Genomic DNA, 13,675 nt, shown 5'->3' on the forward strand with positions numbered 1-13,675 from the left:
GCAGGAGCTATGCTGCTTTTGCTGGTTGGTTCATCACAGTTTTAACATGCCTCTCTGCGGTTTTCATGCAAGCTTCTCGTAATGGAAATGATATGTGGCTCTCGTACTGGGTTGATGCAAGTGGAAGAAACCAGAAAGCTTATTCAACAACTTTTTACCTGGTAACTAGCCAACTACTTAAATTCTGAAGATCATCACCAAGTCATTTTCTTTCCCCAGCTTTATTTTCCTTTACTCGGAGTATCAAGGATTGTTGTAGGACTCACCTTAAAGTAGAAGAATAGTGAAGAGCTCTGGTGTTGCTTCATATATTCTTCTCCTACTTCTCCTATTATCAAGAGAAGAGAAGATCTCATTTTGAGATGGCACGAGGCTTTCTTAGAATTCTATTGGGCCTAATCTCAGAAGCAATAATTCGGTTTCTGAAGAAAGTGAATTTTTTCTTAGTATTTTCAACACCAAAGTTTGTACTAAGCATAACTGGTTTCACCTTGTACTAAACATAACTAGTTTCAGCCCCTTCCTCCTCTCATATCTCAAATGAAAAAAAGGTGGAATTGGAGAAGGCGCCATGCCTATCTGGTGATATACAGCTCATGTTTAGCCATATGGTTCTCAATTACCAGTTAGCTTAATGGTTTTATTGATGTTGCAGGCTGTACTCTCTCTTTTCTGTCTGGCAAATTCCTTGTTAACTTTAGTGAGGGCATTTTCATTTGCATTTGGTGGTCTACGTGCCGCTGTTAAGGTGCATGATCGATTATTACAGAACCTTATGAGTGCGCCTATTAGCTTCTTCGATCTAAACCCATCTGGAAGAATTATAAACAGGTACATCAGATACGCTAAGATTTAAAAAAGTTCTTTCTTTTGACATGTAATATGTGTACTGACTGGACTATACAGACTGTCATCAGATCTCTACACTATTGACGATTCTCTTCCCTTTATTCTCAACATTCTTGTGGCTAATTTTGTTGGCCTGTTGGGGATTGCTATAGTTCTGTCATACGTGCAGGTATAGCTAGTTCCTTGTTGCAGAAATTTTCACGGTTTCTCTTTTACAATTTTTTTTGAAGTACTGCAGTCCAATTTTTGCTTGTTAGAACTTCTGTTTCTAAAAGGTTATGCATATATGCAGGTCACATTTTTGTTGCTGTTAATGCCTTTCTGGTACATCTACAGAAAATTACAGGTATGTTACAAAATTTCTATATATCTCACTAATTATCAGAGACGGACCCACATAGTGCACAGGCACATGTCCACCCTGGTGTAGATTGTAGTACATAATATCTGGAAAATTTAGATATAAATCTTATTGGCACCCCTTTCGATATATATGCACTGGTTAAGTCCAAGCTTGGAAAGACTCTTTTTCATCATCTAGTCACTTCTCCTATTTGAACCAATTATATTTTACATTGATATTTATGTATCATCTACTTCAATAGAAGCATCACTATGTAACATATTTATTCAATATAGCTTAGTGAAACTTGGGATATCATTTTCGAAGAAACTAGGGATTTTTCTGTTAGATATATATGGGTATTCATAGGTAGAAATTTTGCAAGTACATTGCATGTTTTAACCTATTCATGCTGATTAAAATATGAACATTATAGAACAATCAAAGTTTCTCTTTAAATCTCTTTTTATGTCTTTTCTTGTTAAGCACAATCTGAGAAGTCATGCTATTGATCCACATTACTAGAATATCAATAGAGGTTATTAAGATGACCTTTTTCTCAAAATTCCATATGAAATATTTTGATGCGGAATGCAAAACTTTGTCACTGGAATAGGTAGTTTCACTTTGCCATACTTTGATTTGACAGAATAACTGAAGATAAGATCTTCAGCTGTACTACAGGTCAACGTCACGTGAGTTGCGTAGACTAGACAGTGTATCTCGATCACCTATATATGCATCTTTTACGGAGACTCTGGATGGATCATCGACAATAAGAGGCTTTAACTGCGAGGTAATGGTGTCCTGTTTTTTAATTAAATGGCTTCACTTCCATAGGAGCATCTCTGTCTTTTCTTTTAGAGGATATAAATTTTCTTTCCTATTTAATGAGAGCTTGTATTTGTGCTTATCCATTCATATAGATTTCAGGTGTCTAACACCCCTATTCCATAGAGGAACAGTAAGGTTGCAGTGAATGTTAAAAGGCAGTAGCTTGGTAATTTCCCTTGTACGTCACATGATTAAGGAATGTAGTTTTTCTCATGCTCTGTAAACAGCATCATGAAGAGCACTTTCTGGACTCCTCTTATTGCCAGACAGAAAGACCCTTTGCTATCCTCTATGTGGAAATTATCTTTCTGAATGCTCTGTATTCCAACTTTTCCAAAGGAGAATTTTATGTCCAACCTCCGTGTTTCTCCATTCGGAAATTCAAACAAACTCTATTGTTGGGCAGGATCTTTTTCTACTCAAATTTAATCAGCATCTGATGATATATCAGAGGACTTCGTATTCAGAAGTAACAGCAAGTTTGTGGCTCTCCCTGCGCCTTCAGGTATGTGTTACACTTTCAATGCCACTATAGTGGAACTACTACTTATTTTTATGTCACCATTTTCTTAAGTTTGACAATTGACTTGTGAACATTGGTGTGCACACATTTCTGATTTGTGTACTTCATATTGTAATACTCAAAAATTGATGTTATAATGACACTAGATGCTATAGTTGTTACTGAAAGATTTCAACATTTTCAGTTGCTGGCAGCTTTTATCGTCTCATTCATTGCAGTGATGGCAGTTATTGGTTCTCATGAGTACCTCCCCATCAATTTAGGTACTCCAGGGTTGGTAAGTTTCTAAGTGCTTCTTTTGCTCTTGACGCTTTACTGCAAAGCAATCATAATCTTCTCTGAATTTGATGTACCGATTCTATGTGAACAGGTCGGTTTGGCTCTCTCATATGCGGCTCCAATTGTATCTTTACTTGGAAGCTTCTTAACAAGTTTCACGGAAACAGAAAAAGAGATGGTTTCCGTTGAGAGGATCTTACAGGTAACTAAATTGAGTTAATATTCATAAAAGTTTATCACACAAATTGAGAACTCCTTTTTACTCCTCATTCTAGTATATGGATGTTCCTCGAGAAGAAGATGTTGGAGGTTATCTGTTACATCCACAATGGCCACATCAAGGAGACATCAGTTTTGTCAATGTGACTCTTAAATACAAGCCACAACTGCCTCCTGCTTTATGTGGTGTTTCTTTTGCCATTGCTGGGGGAACACAGGTCTGTTTGTCTAAGTTAGATATCTACCATATCCTTTAGTTGAAAATTTAACACTTGCAAAATTACATGTCAATAAGATGGCCTAAAACTGTCTAAGGTTGGGAATTAAGTAATTGTAATTTCTTTGTTTTACATAAGGACGTGCTCTCAGGAACCTTGTATGAAGATAAAGCTAATTCCCTAACACTGTTTGGTGTTTCCATTATCTGGATTCTCCTGTCATTAATGGTTATTGATGCTTATGGTAGCTTTGAGAAACGTAATAGTTTATCATCTGGATTATCCAACCCTTAAATGTCGTGATGGATATGCTAAGAAATTGTACTTTTGCAATTTGTAAAGTTTACTGTACTTCTGTTTGGATTTTCTTGGAGAGTTTTCTGGCACTAGGGCAATGTCATGGGTCCTTTCTTTGAAGTTATCAAGATGATCAAAGGTTTCAAAAGCTATATTTCAAGGCATGGCTAGGAGGGATGAGATTCGAGTGGTGTGATATTTTGTGTTTCTTTTCTTGAAGTGTTAGCTCCTCCGGTTCCAGTAACATTGAAGTTAAAGGTTGTCCTGGTATCTATCAGGTTGGTATAATTGGAAGAACAGGTGCAGGAAAATCCAGTATTTTGAATGCCCTATTTCGACTCTACCCAACATGCGGAGGATCTATCATGGTTGATGGGGTAAACATTGTTAGTGTTTCTGTAAGATATCTTCGTTCGAGCTTTGCTGTTGTTCCCCAGGCTCCTTTTTTGTTTGAAGGATCAATAAGGTAAATGGCATAGAGAGATAATATTTGTTATGTCTTCTATGATGTACTGTCTTGCAACATTCCCTTCCTTTTTTCCTTCTGTAACACCAGCACTGACCAAAGCATGTGTTTATGTTAATGATGATTGGTTGGCTATATGGCTTCCTTTCACATCTTAGGAAAAATCTAGATCCATTGCAAGAGTATCGGGATTTTGAGATCTGGAGTGTCCTAGAAAAATGCCACATCAAGGAGGAGGTAGAAGCAGCCGGTGGACTGGATGTTCAACTAAAAGGGTCTGGAACAGCATTTTCTGTTGGTCAAAAGCAGCTACTCTGCCTTGCACGTGCTCTCCTCAAGTCCTGCAAGGTCGTATAATGTGTAAATGGAGTTGCTAAGGAGGTGTGTACGAGAAATGGAGAGGAAGTACTGACAGTTTACACTTTTCTGCAGGTGCTTTGCTTGGATGAATGCACGGCAAATGTGGACACTGAAACAACTTCAAAACTACAGAAAACTCTAGCCACTGAATGCCAGGGAACGACAGTTATCACAATTGCTCATCGCATTTCCACAGTTATGAACATGGACAATATCCTGATTTTGGATCGAGGGTTTCTGGTAAACTTACTGTCTTGACAAGAACTTGCCTATGTGTAAACTATGTCTACACATGAAATGAATTATAGGAATATAACTAAACTAGCTGACTGGTAACTAAGTCTCTTCGTGTTAATTATTTACGATTCTACTTATCTGGAAAATAGGGCGGCACAATGGTCAGTCATTATTCTTAACGATTTATTTCTGCCCATCATTTGTTTATGGTTTCATTGTCGTTCACTGACATGGTAGAGCCACTAGGAAAAAAATCTTCGTTTTACATCGCAAACTTGATTTATGCTTTGCTTGCTTTACCTCCATCGTTAAGGCTCTGATATGAACAACCAAACAAGTATTGGCACTCAATTTAACGCGTATCCACTCTATGTTGATTTGTCCAATGAACATTCTTCAATTGTTAAATAGGTGCATCTCATAGAGAAGTCAACTGCCTTAATCTTTTTGATCTGTCAACCTTACGACATTCTTTGATTGTTAAATTGGTGCATGTTAATAAAGGAATAGAAAAAGAAAGACCGTATCATGGTACAAGTCTATATTTAAAATGCTAATATGTCATCCAAATTGAGATTTATCCAGTTTCTCATCTTTCCTTTTCTTGCTTTACAGGTTGAACAGGGTAACCCGCGGGTTCTTGTAGAAGATCAGTCATCCATATTTTTCAGCTTTGCCAATGCTTCAAAAATGTGATGCAAGTATCTCCGATGATGACTCGAGTTTTCGTGGACTAGTTTGGCAACCGGAAGGAGCTGTATAGTAGAGCTACTCAGAAACTATCCGCTTTCAATCTCAATCTTGTGTTACTTCTAATTCTAATAGTTGCTACTTGCTAATGTACTAAGGTGCTGAACTAATTTTTAAGTATGAAGTTGCTGTAAAACCATTATCTTTACTTGAAATGATGCTGGAAAAAACCTTGGTAAATGTTCAAGGTTATAACTTCTATGGACTCGAGGGAATATTTTTACACGACATGTACCACTAAGATGTTCTTTTTCACATTTTAGTAAAACTATCTTCGAGTGACTTTCACACTGATTGAGCAATATATAATGTTAGGCTGAACCAACAAAGCATATGGATATCCTAACCTTTTTTTTTTTTTTTTTTTTTTTTGAGGAATTGATCTATTATGACAATTTACAAATTGAATAGAAGAAAATGACATTTTCAGATCTCTCATGTGAAAAATCAAGATCTTATAAAAAAGACATAAAATTAAAACAAATTTGTAAAGGTCTCCAAAATCATTTCTCTTCTTTTGTTTCTTTTAATTACTATAAAGGCTATCCAACTCGAACGGAATGAAATGATATAGCCTATAGTCTCTGTTAGATTTTCCTTTTGAAGGAAATAAGACACATTTTTTTTCCTACATGCTTTCATTGGTCACTGACCAACAAAAGGAGACACAAAGTTGGACTAATTTTATTTTCAGTAGCTTCCATCAATTCAAATTTTCAATGATCAATCTTGGTCATTAGCATATGCTCATATTATAGTGGACCATCCGCGCGTCGGCCATAAGTTAAAAAGAAAAGGAAGGCCAAAATTAGCTTTTTTTAATGTGCCTGGAGCATAGTGAAAGAGAAACTCAAGATTAACTTTCTTGGCTTTAGATTATGGGGTTCGTTTGATTGCAAAGTAATCCTCCGTTCACTTTTACTTGTCCGCTATGAACTTTGCACATCTCTTGAAAAATAATAAATGAAGTGAATATTTTACCGTAGTACCCATATTAATTGGTGTATGGCTTCTTAATGGATTTGGAAAATGATTTGGAATGCGTAATTAATGCTAAGGGTAAAACAGGAAAAAATAAAGTGTCTTCTCTTCATATGCTAAAAGTGACCTGTAAAAGTGAAAATTTATTTTTAGAATACTGGACAAGTAAAAGTGAACGGAAGGAGTATAAGGCATTATATTTATAATACTCTCTCAATTCATTTTTACTTGTCCACTATTTCAAAAATAGATTTTTACTTTTACTTGTTCACTTCCGCATATTAAGAGAAAAATAATTTATTTTTCCTATTTTACCCTTAGCATTAATTACTCATTCCAAGTCATTTTCCAAATCCATTAAGAAGTCATACACCAATTAATATGGGTACTATGGTAAAATATTCACTTTATTTATTATTTTTTAAGGGGTGTACAAAGTTCATAGTGGACAAGTAAAAGTGAACGGAGGGAGTACTTGATAAAATTCAACATTAGCAATGTGACCAAGTTCAGTTAACATTCTGATATTTGCATAAAATTTTTGCATCGGCAATGCAATGTTTGGTTATTTGCATTCAAGAATTTATTTATTATTTTGCACGGATAGAAGATGAAATAAGAGTACATGATTAATAATACATCAAAATTTCGTTATTTCTCTTTCTTTTGTTTTCTTTTTTCCTTAAATAGATTTTTGTTATGTGGGGTCTAAACATCATAAATGAACTTGATTGGAGATATAGATATAAATAATTCCTACTATCAAGGATTAGACTATTTAGTTACTCCTAATTACCCCTTCCTAAGTTGAAAAGTTAAATTTATGAGATTTTTACGTTGAAGAGCAATAATTATAGTTCATCCCTCATTATATCATTATATGACACTATTTCTGTTTTCAGGTCCACATTTTTTTTTCTAAAATGTTTTTAAAACATTTTTTATTACCCAAAATTATACTCCCTCTATTTCAATTTATTTGAACCTATTTCCTTTTTAATCCGTGTCAAAATGAATGACCTCTTTCCTAATTTGAAAACAAATTCACTTTATGAATGATTTACAACCACACAAATTTTCAAGGCTTATTTTGAACCACAAGTTTCAAAAGTCTTCTCTCTATCTTAAATGTCGTGCTCACTTAAATGAGTTCATATAAATTGAAACGGAAGGAGTAATTCACAGTACTTCTGTCTAATCTCTTAATATGCAAATTCTATTTCGAAATGTTAAAAATTTGATGGAGGAAAATGATTCAAATATTCTTTTGATCTTTCATCATTAGAAGCCTCTGTTTGTCACTGTTCCCTAAAGAGTAAAGCATAAAGCAAAAGGCAAAATGGTTGCTCGTGCAATTTTCGGTGAATACGACTAGACAATGATTTCACACCCGCCCATAAAGTTAACTAAACATTAAACGGAGAAGAGAATTTTGAGAACAAAAAATGAAAGCACTACAATGAACTGTAGTTATTAGCAAGAAGAAACAAAGCAATATATAATCCCTTGTTGGTGAAAATGGTCCCATGGCATGTTCTTTTGGTTGCTACTACTGTCTAAGAACAAGAAAGCAACTCTCAGTTCATTACCATTTTCAGCTCATATCTCCCCATCCCATGCCTTCTTATCTTTCTTTTTTGAACCAATAAGATCAAGGTAGGCAACAAAAATCCTACTTTATATGTGTGGACGAAGCCAGAAACTTCATAAAAAGATTCAAAATAAAAAGAAGTAAAACATACGTAAAGGAATAGGACTATTATCATTTTAAATTAAGTTTTACTTTCCGTTTTCAAGTTAATTTTCACTGTGATTTTCAAGCAGTATCAACGTTTTATTATTTTATTTTATTTCGAAATTTTACACGTAATTATTTTTGTTTTTTCGCAAAGCAGCAAAATGACACATCTTACTCAAGGGCGGTGTGTTGGATTTTGCCATTTTGCCTACCGTGCTACATATGTGTGTCTTCACGAAGCAAAATAATAGATCCAAATAAGTCCTTGGCACACATGGCCACTAGCTATTACAACCTAATGTTTCATTTACACGAGAAAAAAAAACCACGTTCCTTGTTTTATGATGTTGATAATATAAATGGATAGTCAAGTAATACGTACTGAGAGTGTGATAATCAAGTCAATCAATTAATTAATACTATAGTAAAGTTGCTTTGCTTGAAAAGCAAAATAAAGTAGGCATAGACATATTGAGACGTGCACAATACACAGACAAATTAGACAATAAGATAAGCAGACAAAGCATCTGCATCCATTCTGTTGCCATTTCCCTTTAGGACATCTTTTGTTTCTCTTTTAGGATATCCAATTATGATCCATCATCTTTTTCTTTTTTTCCTTTTCACCCCCAAAATCATAGTTTTGTTTCTTTAACTTTTTTTTTTCTTTTTCCTTTTTCTTTTTCTGTTTTTCCATCCTTTGTCTCTACAACTTTCATGGATCCAATGCTTATCTTAGGTTAATTCTGATAGTCTTTTTCCACCTGTACTGAATACTACACCAATCTAATAGCACGTGTCTTTACAAACATGGCTATCACGTAACCGTAGTTAACTAATACACATTGACATTTTAATAAATAACTTAGCTGTGGTAAATTAGTACTGTAATTTGGTGTAAACCCCAATGAGAGTAAAGTTTTTAGCTAACACTTCTCAAATTTCTACGATCTCCAGACCTATTTTACCATTAGTTTAACAATGGAAGAAACAATATAGTTGCAGGAACTTTTGACACATTATGACATTAACAAAATTTCAGGTGAAAGTACATTTTTTGTTACTTGTAAGACTACTATGAAATTCTTTCAAATAACAACAAAAGTTTAGTACTATGAAATACAGTTATCTTTTTATCTTTCACTTTAGTATTTTTAATTTACGTGGTTGCATTACTATGATTAACCAATAAGAATAAATGAAGAAAGGCTCCCATAAACTAGTTCCTCTGGCATTTTTGGAATTTCAGACTTGAGAGTGTGAGTCCTATAATACCAGAAGTACCTGGCCCTCATCAGGCTTAAATCATAAAGATCTGCAAAGAAAATTCTATGTTTAAAAGGTAATAGTAGTATATACAAGAAAGAACCTTTTATATCATGCGTATATATTTAATATATTCATCTTCAAAGGAAATGAAAGTTGAAACGATAGCACTTAATTTGCTCTTTTGAAAATCTTGAAAAGGTGCTTTGCTATAATGGTAGTACTATAGTATTACAATCTTATAAGGATGCACCGCTGTTTTTCCATTCTTGTCTCAATCTGCTTAAAAAGTCGTCTTTTCTTTTATTAGAGGAGAAGCACATATAATAAACAAAACATAGAGACTAGTAGATCTCTTTGTCAAGATTTTATCTTTTCTAAAAGTTAGATTTATGTGTTCCTTCAAACTGCTCTATAGATGTATGTGTTACTTTAAAATGCTCTACCTTTTAATCCTCAACTTTTGTCATTACTATATATTCTTTAATACTCTTAATTTTTTGAAATCAATCCAAATAAGACAGACGTGAATTAAATTACTACTCCTATTTATGTCGGTAGTTTGAATCAAAGTCGAAATTTACTTACTACTACTTCCATTTATGTGGGTATTTTGAATCATTTGACACTTGAGTCCGACTCTGCGAAACGTCTAGTAGTCTTTGACTTGGTCTTCAAATCGTATGCTTCAGCTCGTTCTCGGCTTGCCTCGCTCTCGGGTTGGCCTTTCTACCTAACTAAGTAGTATTCCACTCGTGCAATGGGTGTATGGGTTGGCTCATGGTGCGATCAGCTGTGATATACTCAATTTCTTTTTTAGTAAGTTTATCTACAACATTTGGTGGCATCCTCATGGGCACGTTCCTCTCTAGGGAGGTCTAGTCAAATCGAATTTAACTAACTCACATGGAATCAGATTTAGTTTACCGAACTGATCACTTGAGTCTATAGGCTATTTTTGCTATCCAGTTCCTACAAGGTCAACTTTTAGACCGAGCAAATCCTTGTTATTTATATAAGTAGGTTGGGACTAAGGTCGCTCCTGGTAACCAAACTATTGTATAGTTTGATTTACTTAACTCACAATCTTCCCCATGTATTGCCTTGCCTCAATCAAAAAAATACATTATTAGATCATTTAAAAGATAATTATTTATAGTGAACCTGATTATTGACCTAGAAAATAAAAGTGATAATGCGCGTTAATAAGTTAAAATATACTGATATGTAAAACTCAATAAAAGTAACTTTCACTCAATATAATTCAAATTAAATCCTATGAAGTATTCATACTAGCTCTACCCCAGAATCCAGATGGCACGTAGGCCACATTTTCCTGCAAACCAAAATAAACTAATGTATACAAAAACCTGCACTGAGAGCACTCTATTCCAACATACCACAATCACTTTTCCCTTTGATACTTGCAAATTCTTCTTTGTTAGTCAAAAGCAACTCTGGCCTTCTGGGTCCCCCACACCCCCACTATTTCAGTACATTTCACCAAGGAAAAACACTTTCACTAATTCCCTTCTGCTTTTTTAATCATTATCATCCCTCAATCTTCAACTCAAAAGCTTACATCATTAAAATAGTACTACTACCAAACAGAAATTCAAAACACTCTTTATTCTACTACGATTAGTAGTACTATTCCATCAAGAACCATTTAAGACATTGCACTAATCCTCAAATGATTATCCAACTGTAAAGCAAGATCCATCACTCCCCCTTAAAAAAAGAACAAAAATAGAACTTAACAAAAACTTCTTGAACCTAGCAAGTCCTCAAAGTTCTCAACTTTCTTCTCCATTTCTTGAAATTTCTCTGTCCCAAGTGAGTTAGAACCTAAAACTAGATAAACAATGACTTCAAGACAGCCAATTCCTTCAAATCCAAGACACACGACAAGTATAATTTTTCTCATCATTACAACCTTAGCTTCACTTATAATCCTGTTTGCCATTCTTTATTTTCTTTACTATCTTTGGTACTCTTTGGTGCACCGTTCAAGAACTAATCCTTTTGATTCCAACACACCTCTTGTTAAGCTCCATAGGTTCAGTTACAAAGAGCTAAAATCAGCAACAGAAGGTTTTAGTGATTCCACTTCAATTGGAAAAGGTGGATCTGGAACTGTATTTAAAGGAATTCTTAAAGATGGGAAATTAGTTGCAGTTAAGTTATTGGACTCTGATTCATTCCAAAGTGAAAGGGAGTTTCAAAATGAGCTTCAAATTCTTGGTGGGATAAAATCTCCACTTGTAGTTTCACTTCTTGGTTATTGTGTAGAGAAAAGTAAGAGACTTGTAGTTTATGAGTATATGCCTAATAGAAGTTTGCAAGAATTACTTTTTAATGAGTCAAATTTGTGTATGAATTGGTCTAGAAGGTTTGATGTTATTCTTGATGTTGCTAGAGCATTAGCATTTTTGCACCTCGATTGTGACCCCCCAGTGATTCATGGGGATGTTAAGCCTAGCAATGTGCTTCTTGATTCAGAGTATAGAGCTAAACTTTCTGACTTTGGGTTGTCAAGATTGAAACTTGAGGAAGAATTTGGTGTGGATATGTTCAGTCAAGAAATGGGGAAGAGTCAAGAACTTTGGAAAAGTCAAGACCTTTCTGGGAATTTAGGGGCAATGACTACTACAGGTACTGAGACTCCAACACCTATTGGGACACCTATGGAGAGTCAAGATGAGGTAGATTTTGCTATGGCTTTACAAGCTTCATCTTCTTCCAAAGGTAGTAAAAGTTTCCAAAATATTAGACCCTTTGGCTTTAATTCTGTTACCCAAAATTTGAGTTTTTCTAATGAGAATGATGTAACAACTAGGAATGCCAAGGGAAAGGAAGTATCAGTTACTGAAAATGGTGTAGCAAGTTATGAAGAGGAGTTGGACTTAGGTGCTACTTTGGGTGGTGGGGATGATAAAGCAAGAAATATCAAACAATGGGGTAAAGATTGGTGGTGGAAACAGGATGGTAGTGGTGAATTATGTAGCAAAGATTATGTAATGGAGTGGATTGGAAGCCAGATTTGCCCAGCAACTAATCCTGAGTGGGACTTAGAAAAGAAATGCTCGCCCCGGGAAAACAATTTGGATATTTCAGCACCTCAGAGTAAATTTGAGGAAGTGCAAGAAACCACATTACAAGAGCAAGAGGCAGAAATTCCGAAGAAAGAGTCCCAGGAGGACTTGGCGAAGAATGGAAAAACACGTATTAAGAAGCCGAGGAAGATGAAAGAGTGGTGGAAAGAAGAGCACCTTGATGAACTAAACAAGAAGAATAAGAAGGCCAAGAAGCTAGAAAGTTACTGTAAAAAGCGGTTCAAGATACCACATTTTGATATAGGTAAACGCATGCGGTTCAAGAGAAAGAGAAAATTCAGAATGCAGGACCAAAATGGAGATGATCCGGATGGTGAATTCAGTTTTAGGAAAGGTTGGAAGAGAAAGCATTCACGTTCAATGGGGAGTGATATGTGGAGCGGTGATCTATTCAGTCGAGAATTGAGCAGCACGACGAGCATGAGAGGTACATTGTGCTATGTTGCACCAGAATATGGAGGGTGTGGTTACTTGATGGAAAAGGCTGATATATACAGCTTTGGAGTTCTTGTCCTTGTAATAGTCTCCGGTAGGAGGCCTTTACATGTCCTTAATTCGCCAATGAAACTCGAGAAAGCAAATTTAATAAGCTGGTGTAAACAGCTAGCTCAAGGTGGAAATGTGTTAGAACTTGTTGATGACAGACTGAAAGATGACTACAACAAAGACCAAGCAAGTCTTTGCATTAACTTGGCACTTGCTTGCTTACAGAAAATGCCCGAATTAAGGCCGGATATTAGTGACATTGTTAAGATTTTGAAAGGTGAGATGGAGTTACCATCTCTCCCTTTCGAATTCTCTCCCTCCCCACCTTCGAGAACGTTCAGTAGATCAAGGAGACGACAGAAGAGTTATGCAGAATAGGTTCCTTTTCAAAATTAGTTTTCCATTTTCAGAAATTTTTTCGAGTGTGTATGTTGAGAATCAGTTGTTTTTAATGTAAATATGATGAATGTTTTTGTAATTGTCCTACTGATGATTAATAGCTGCAGTCTACAATTGCTATCATTGTTCTAACATAACAGGCAGACCTTCCTAACCATTTTATTGCAGCTGAAATTTGATTCTGACTTCCTAAAGTTTCGAATTCCTTAAGCAGAAAACTTCCCATTTTGTTCTATTTTTAATGTTGAAAAGTAAAGGGAGTTGTAAATGGAGGGAAAACAGAAGACATTAATTAGCTTCTACTTGACTTAATT

General features: G+C 35.1%; 2 protein-coding genes across 9 annotated transcripts in view; both read left to right on the forward strand.

The window, feature by feature from the left end:
• LOC132633077 (ABC transporter C family member 13) overlaps positions 1–5,663 on the forward strand; it is a 31,588-nt gene extending 25,925 nt beyond the window's left edge. For 7 of the 8 annotated variants that reach the window (XM_060349285.1, XM_060349286.1, XM_060349287.1 and 4 more), the window contains 13 exons: positions 5–161; positions 656–831; positions 907–1,018; positions 1,142–1,195; positions 1,866–1,988; positions 2,433–2,531; positions 2,734–2,826; positions 2,920–3,030; positions 3,104–3,265; positions 3,841–4,028; positions 4,187–4,376; positions 4,461–4,628; positions 5,241–5,663. In XM_060349285.1, the coding sequence (XP_060205268.1) occupies positions 5–161; positions 656–831; positions 907–1,018; positions 1,142–1,195; positions 1,866–1,988; positions 2,433–2,531; positions 2,734–2,826; positions 2,920–3,030; positions 3,104–3,265; positions 3,841–4,028; positions 4,187–4,376; positions 4,461–4,628; positions 5,241–5,321 (1,714 nt within the window). In that variant the 3' untranslated portion in view covers positions 5,322–5,663. Of the gene's footprint in view, positions 1–4; positions 162–655; positions 832–906; positions 1,019–1,141; positions 1,196–1,865; positions 2,193–2,432; positions 2,532–2,733; positions 2,827–2,919; positions 3,031–3,103; positions 3,266–3,840; positions 4,029–4,186; positions 4,377–4,460; positions 4,629–5,240 lie in introns of those variants that run through there. The other variant, XR_009579550.1, reaches the window with a different exon arrangement.
• A 5,027-nt stretch (positions 5,664–10,690) lies between these two features.
• Positions 10,691–13,534, forward strand: LOC132633078 (putative receptor-like protein kinase At1g80870). Its single transcript, XM_060349292.1, has one exon. It carries the CDS (start codon positions 11,226–11,228, stop codon positions 13,338–13,340), a length of 2,115 nt encoding a protein of 704 aa, XP_060205275.1. The 5' UTR covers positions 10,691–11,225; the 3' UTR covers positions 13,341–13,534.
• Positions 13,535–13,675: the final 141 nt, after the last annotated feature.

This window comes from Lycium barbarum, chromosome 3, assembly GCF_019175385.1.
Source record: "Lycium barbarum isolate Lr01 chromosome 3, ASM1917538v2, whole genome shotgun sequence".
NCBI classification, from domain to species: Eukaryota; Viridiplantae; Streptophyta; class Magnoliopsida; order Solanales; family Solanaceae; genus Lycium; species Lycium barbarum.